The sequence below is a fragment of the Glycine max genome, chromosome 17, assembly GCF_000004515.6.
Source record: "Glycine max cultivar Williams 82 chromosome 17, Glycine_max_v4.0, whole genome shotgun sequence".
In the NCBI taxonomy this organism is placed as follows: Eukaryota; Viridiplantae; Streptophyta; class Magnoliopsida; order Fabales; family Fabaceae; genus Glycine; species Glycine max.
Window position 1 is genome coordinate 28,867,551 of NC_038253.2, and position 7,305 is coordinate 28,874,855.

Consider the following 7,305-nt stretch of genomic DNA (forward strand, 5'->3'; position numbering starts at 1 on the left):
TTATCTTGAAAATTGAAAGAGAAAATGGGAAAAAGGCTCCACTAAAGTGAAATATCTAAAGTGCACAAGTAAGGTGAATTTTTTGTCCATTTAAAATTAAAGTGTGTTGTGAACTTTTTACCCTCTTTAATTCAAGAGAGGATATTATACCCTTTAGAGGAGCCTTATCTAAAAAAGGGACTTTCAAGATTGGCAATCATAATCAAGCTCAACCATGTTACCAAATACATGAGAGAAAAAGAAAAGAAAAGGAAGTAAAGAGAGCCACACACCTTAACTTCTGAGGCAAATATATAAGAAGAAATGAGCTAGTTAAAAAGGGATGTTAGTTTCAATCTCAGCAGTGAAAATGTCAAATAATGGGGAAAAATAGTTGCAATGGTCATCATGTATATTGCCAAAGTCTCATAAAATTGTATGTTCCTTCTTGACTCAGTAAGTTAGAAACATAAAGAATGTCTTGATCTAACAATTGTTAGGTTGTCTGGCAAATTTCTTCTATTTTTTTTATTTTTTTTCCAAAGTTAAATAAAAGTCTTATGAAGCAATGTAAAACACTGCTATAGCCGTTTTGAGGCTTTCCTTCTTACTATCCTTTTCTTCTTTTATGACTTAAAATGAAATCATCATCGTCGTCGCTCTCTACAATTCTTTTCTTGGCTTTTATGTCACCATTTTTGGATGTCTGTTGTTGCTTCTGGGAAGTTTCAGTTTTAGTTGCTGGCTTTGATGGCTTAACCGGAGTCCCTGTCCGTAGCTGTTTCTGTTTCCTCTGCTTCTTCTCAAATGCTCTCTTAGCTCTTTCTGGAGACAGCAACCCATGCTCCATTAACCTGCAAATTGAAGGATATATGCCTTAGTTTTTAATTTCTGAGCAAGTTTAACTCTACACATTGAAGTATATTATATTGCATAATTGTTTAAAATGCTTAATGATCCCTTCAATTGAAGAAAACATTATTTCATTATACGCTGCCAATGGAAAAGGCACCGTGATCAATATTTCCCTGAAAGTTTTGCATGTGATGGTGGAAACAGAACATGTCTTTTGCATATTTCAGGGAAGAGTGGTAATATTGAAGTCATGATGAAGTGAAGTTCTGTCAAATTCTAGACTATGGTATTGTGTTATATTAGAACAAAGGCTAAACTTTTTTGTATGTAAATCCAATTACTATCAACATTTCATAGATTTACCCATTTTTTCCCCATCAAATCAGGCAATGAAGATAGACAGTATGAGTATTCATTGTCCAACCAGTCTTATTGTAAAGGTTTAACAAAGTTGCTGCCCTTTTCATTGTTGGAGAATATTTAACTCTAAATTAATTGTAGTTAAATCCAGAAATTCCTATGTAAATAAAAGAAAAAACAAAAGGGAAGATTTAAGCACCAGGAAATAGATCTAACATACTTGACTGTTAGGACAGAAAGAGCCATGACAAGTACTATAGACAGATGTACTTGTGTTGTACTATAGGACAGGAGCAAAATTCAATTGTTAAATCCTAAATTACAGATTCCTTCCTTTCCTCATAATTAATTTAGTAAAGGATGACCTTTGTACTTGTATAGAGCATGGTTACTCAATTTACATGATAAGAAAGAAAAAAGGATCAAAAAAATTAAATTGAGGATTAAAATTTTGGAGAAGCAGGTGTCAAGAAAATGAAATATAATGGAAAATACATGGAAATATACTTCCAAAATTATGCTTTACAGTAACCAATGACAGAAATTACAAATTTCAAGTACAAAAGATCTTGCCATAGGTCTACAAAAAGACTGATCCTCCGGTTGACACATTTACCGAGATACCAAATTCCTTTAATACTGTATGATATTCTATTATGATATAGTCAATCAGTTTGTCAGTCAATGGTTAGGGTAATCCTGAATGGCAATACTGGAAGCTGCTTTGTCTGTCACCCTTGAGCAAGCACACATGTAACAAGCAGATACTCAGTTGATAATGTCATCAGCAGCATAAGAACAGAGATCATTTCCATTTGTTTCAAAAGTACATTAACAAATGGAACCACATATAATTATTAAACTCATCAAAATGCAATAATGCAAGTGACATGAATAAATTATTGTAATAAACTAAAAATATTGTCAATTCTGAAAAGGATTACAGAATTTGCTGAAGCAACTTGGTGGCATAATGGGTTAGCTCATATAACTCATAACTTTCAGCAGCTTTTTAGTTTAATAAAACAAGGTTTAAAAGAAATGTTGGAACTTCTCGTATAGTATATGGGTCAAACAAATAAGGTATACTTTAAAGAAAAAGAAAATGCAGTGTCTAACAAATAAGGTCAAATATGAAATTGCTTTTATTTTTTTTTCTCCAGAAAAACAATTTGATTTAAACACATAAACAGGGAAGCTATAGAGCAGAAAGAAGTTTTATTTCAGGAAGATAGGAAGAAAGCAGATCACAAGGATATCCAGGTTGAATCACTCTCCTGTAGTAAGCATTTTACTGAGATCCAGGCACAGAATGCTCAAACACAACAAGGTATACAAATGCAGAAGACATTCCAGAGACCTTCACTATAGTTTCCAGTTAGGAGTGCTTATAATATCATCATTAGTTAGCACCTATAAATTAGTTCGAAAAATGGAGATGATTTATGCGTACGACTTCTACCCTTGTTGAATCGGACAACCTAAGCTATAGGACGAAAAGAGAGAGAGGTTTTCCTCAAAGAAAAGGACGTCTAGGGTGGATATCAAGATTATAAGATGGTTCAAAGAAAGGATCTTAATCTTGGCACAAAGCGTCTTCAAAAGAATTAGAGGGTAGAGGTACATTTCATCTAAGATGTAAAGAAAGGATGCTGCTTTGGGTGCTTGAGATTTGGCCGTAGAAGAACCCAATTGTATGCAAGGAACAGAGAACTACAAAAAAGTAATAGGAGGTATTTAAGAAAGGTCCCAAATCTTGTGATTGGTCAACAAGTGTGTAGCGCTAGCATTAGTGCAGGAAAAATGAATAACGAAATGGCACCACTAGATCACGTAGCAAGTAAAAAATACTCATACTGTTACATTGCTTATAAGACACTAGTAACTTATAAGAGTCACTGAGCTAAAACTTCAAACTGGAACCTATGACGAGATTGGAAGAAACGTTGCTTTCAACTGATACATGCATCCTTAATTGAAAAGGAAGGTAATCCCTTCATTGTTATTTACTACAAATGTTAACAGGTGATTTAAGACAAGAAAGGAAATGAGTTGTTGAAACTCTAACTAATTCTTTTATTGTAAATAAGAAATAAATTGGTTCCATACTAACATATATGTATAATACTTCCAGTCCTCCAGGATATGCAATAATAACAAGTCAAGAGCCAATTGGACAACAGCAGAGCAAGATGCCTATCAGTCAGATCATTAAGGAATAAAGGATTCTGAGAAAAAAGAAATGTTTCATTCAATATCTTCAGATCTATGGAAACAAACAACCATTTCTATGAAGTGAAGTAGGAATGGGAGTACTGGCAGATGCTCTAATGGTTTATTATCAGTAGCAGCCGAAATAACAACATGAACAGTAACATGTAGTAGTTTCTTAATTAATGTGGTATGAGTATTGTTTGGGTAAATAATTTTTGTTTATAGGGAAAAAATTCGTTCAGAGATATTTAAATATATTCTAACATCAATGGGTAAATATATATATATAAAAAAGATAAATTATTCAATTTGGAAAGTCTTTTAAGTATAAAAAATTTTCAACTATTTACTTCATATATACTTCCCTCCTTGACCAGAAAAACAAAATGTCAAGATTCCCTCATTCACAAAAAAGAAAATCTCAAGCTTCCCTCTTTCACCAAAAGACCAAATTAAATCTCAAGCTTCCACCAATACTGCTTTGAAACAATTGACACCATATATAGTCCCTACTATTCTCTACTTGCATGACTCATATTATTTGGGTTCTACCCATAAGATCCAATTTACTTTGAATCTTCTGATCAATTGTTTATAGTGTTGTGAGGTATATATCCGTTATGATCAATTGTTTCAAAGCATTGAAGGGGAGCTTGAGATTTAATTTGGCTTTTTGGTGAAAGAGGGAAGCTTGAGATTTTCTTTTTTTGTGAAGGAGGGAAGCTTGACATTTTGTTTTTCTGGTCAAGGTGGGAAGTATATATGAGACAAATAATTGAAAATTTTTTAAACTTAAAAGACTTTCCAAAATTAATAATTTATCATTTTTTTATATACTTTACACATTGATGTTAGAATATATTTAAATATCTCTCAGAAACAAAATTTTAACCCTATAATACTATTAACAAAAATTATTTACCCAAATAATGCTCATACCACATTGTTTAACAAACTACTACCTGTTACTGTTCACGTTATGGTTTCTGTTAGATGGGAAAGAATGGGAAAGGAATGATACCTTCTCTAGGGATGCAAATGAAGACCAAAGAAGTATTTATCAGTAGCAGTATAACCTTGTCAGTAAAATTAAGGTACTAAAATATAAAAGATTTTAAACACTAATTTGTTTCAGAGTGATGGTTAAATCATCCTATCACCCATTTAATTACTGTAAGCAAAGTATTAAATGAGAAGTAGAGGCATCTAATGCCTTCAACACTCAGAAAGCTTTTAGTTCAATTTGCTATAAGTAACTAGAAGCCTTATATGGAGGATATACAATTATTCTCTGTTTCATTATAACAGAACAATTGTAGTTGTTAACTTATTACATAGCTATTGTGGATAAGTTAGCTTGGATACATGCCCAAAAAAACAGAGCAGATATCATTATTAATCTATTTTGCATACCCATTGCTTGAATTTGTATTTGGAGTATGTATGGTACTGGTACAAATATTGACCAGAAAAACTGACTGAAACTAAAACTGGATAATATTCAGCTATAAGGAATGTCAAATCAGAAAATTATAGCTAAAAACAGAGAAACAAAACAGGAAAGAAAACCAAAAAATCTAAAAAAGAAAATTAGAGATTAAGGTTGTGTTTGATTTCTATTCTCAAAAACTTATTATAGTTTTCAAAATGCAACTAAACAGGGTTTCTTAGACAGTTAATGGAAGGTGGTGAAGGCACAGAGCAGACGGGTTGAACAAGATGACAAAAGAAGATGATGATGATAAAATATATCCTAGTTGTTTTTTTTTAACACTTGTTTTCGAAACAATTTTCAAAACATGATGCATTTTGGATAAAAAATTGATTTATGACTAGTGCAGAGTTATTTAGAAAACAAATTTTAAAACCAAAAAGAGAGAAGAGAATCAAATAGACCCTAACCCTATAGGATAGTGCACACTCCTCCCCTAACCAAGGTCACCTCCATAAACAAATTTTATGACTAGTGCCCTCACTATTACAATTCCAATTCTTCTCCTCCAATCTTTCTCTTGCCAGCTGTCTAGTCTATTAGGCTTTTTTTTTTTTTCTCTCTTCCAACTAATTTCTACATTCCTTCATTACATTCTTTCATTGTATTTCCATCCAGTTCCTTTATTCTTTTTTCTTCTTCTTTCATACACCAATTGGATTTTACAAATATTTGTCCAAGTTTTGTGTTCCTTTCCTCTCCCTCGGTATGCAAGGGTTTATGGTCCTTCAGAATCCAAGCAAGATGGCTCAGAAATTTTGAAACACAAGACAGCATAAAATGAAGATAACTTCAAGCTGCAATGGTAAAATCTGAAACAAGATAAATGAATTTAAAGCATATTTCTTGAATTTACATCACAGGTTTTAAACTGGCAATTTCATGCTACCAATGTTCATTCATGGGAGTGAAAATGGTGGGTAAACAGCTGTAAGATTGAAAGGATACTAACCAAAATTCTGCCATTTCACTAGTTGGTATCTGTTTTGACAATGACTCATAGAAAACCCTCAGGGGTTCTTTCTGTCAACAAAACCACAAAGATGAGATAGAGTTGATTACTATATATGAACATTAGTTTTGTAATTCCAGGAATTAAATGCTATGAGTTCACACCTGTTCTGGAGGATCATGTTTCTGCCCAGGCAGACTGTAGACTTTCTTCTCTCTCACTTTTGTAGTTGTCTTTGTTACTGTTTTTGAAGATGACGATGTCGATTTGGATTTGACCTTCAAATGTGTATCCACAAAAAAATACCAATTAGACACAACCATCCTAATAAAAAATCACACAATTGAGATATTAAAACATATGGTATATGGGCCAGAATTCTATGCAAATTATACAAAAACAGGTTCATATCACAAATATGTGCAAGGGAAATCAAATGCAATTGCAATAAATAAAGATGTATTATTTGAATTTTGAACAATCCACAAAATTCTGGACCAACTTCCCCAATTAAGGACATCACCTTTAATTTCAAGCAGCCAGTGAAAACCCACCTAACACATTCATAATTCCACACAAATTGAAACTACCCATTTAACATTCCAATGATTCCAATTCAATAACATAATCCATATGGTCAAAACTGTGCTCAAACAACACAAAAGCTCCAACTTTAAAATTCTCAATTGTGAAAACTGATTGATAATAATACCTCAGACTTTGTCACAGTTGAAACAGATTTCATCTTTGAATCAGCGGGGAGCTTGCTTGAGCTTTCGACTTTCTTCCTGACAGCTGAAGAATCAATCTTTCCCTTGGAAGAGCCATCTGGGGCACTTGATTTGAGCTTCACAGAGCTGCGTATGGTCTCTGTGGCCATACACGAATCTTAACGCAAAAATAATTTGAATTTAGATCAGATCTGATTAACCCTTCCTTTGTTTTTCGGTTACCCTTCTCAATTTTCATTCACAGTTGCACTATTCCATCGCCATTTATGTCTTTCTCGGTGAATATCTCTCTTCTCTTCTCTTGTCTGCAAAGATACGAGGAAGAGAAAAAAAAACTGTTCAGATTTGCCAGTTAATGTTTGTTTAACTGCCATGTTCCTAGTGAGGGATAAGGCAAATTTCCCTATCTGGGGTTCTTTTACAAAATATTTCCCCAGATGGGGTTCTTTTAAAAAATTTAACAAGGGAGGGTTGTTTTGTTACGTAAAATGCATGGAAATATAGCAAACCGCCGTTGGCAATGGCGGTTTGCTGACCATCTCCCACGTGGCAAGGAAAACGCCAGTGGTGATGGCGAGTTCTTGACATCTGCAAATCGCCTCTCCTTCTGGCGAGTCCGTGCACAGGTGAGCAAACCGCCAGTCAAACTGGCGGTTTTGCTTTTGCAGCCCTAGGTTCCAGCTTTTTTGAGGTTCCAGCTTTTTGCAGGGATACGTTTTTCC

General features: G+C 33.6%; 1 protein-coding gene across 1 annotated transcript; it reads right to left on the bottom strand.

The window, feature by feature from the left end:
* Window positions 1-360: 360 nt before the first annotated feature.
* LOC100786782 (uncharacterized) lies at window positions 361-6,948 on the bottom strand. Its single transcript, NM_001255325.2, has 4 exons — window positions 6,565-6,948; window positions 6,017-6,130; window positions 5,853-5,923; window positions 361-833 (listed from the first exon to the last, which is right to left on the bottom strand). Exons 1-4 carry the CDS (start codon window positions 6,730-6,732, stop codon window positions 590-592), a joined length of 597 nt encoding a protein of 198 aa, NP_001242254.2. The 5' UTR covers window positions 6,733-6,948; the 3' UTR covers window positions 361-589.
* Window positions 6,949-7,305: the final 357 nt, after the last annotated feature.

Bases quoted from the DNA above. Each gene is read 5' to 3' on its own strand.
- LOC100786782 (NM_001255325.2), bottom strand. From the start codon at position 6,732: ATGGCCACAGAGACCATACGCAGCTCTGTGAAGCTCAAATCAAGTGCC. The intron at 5,924-6,016 runs GTGTGAACTCAT...TTTTGTTGACAG, and splicing joins AACATGATCCTCCAGAACAG to AAAGAACCCCTGAGGGTTTT. The intron at 834-5,852 runs GTTAGTATCCTT...TTCAATTTGCAG, and splicing joins AGTGAAATGGCAGAATTTTG to GTTAATGGAGCATGGGTTGC.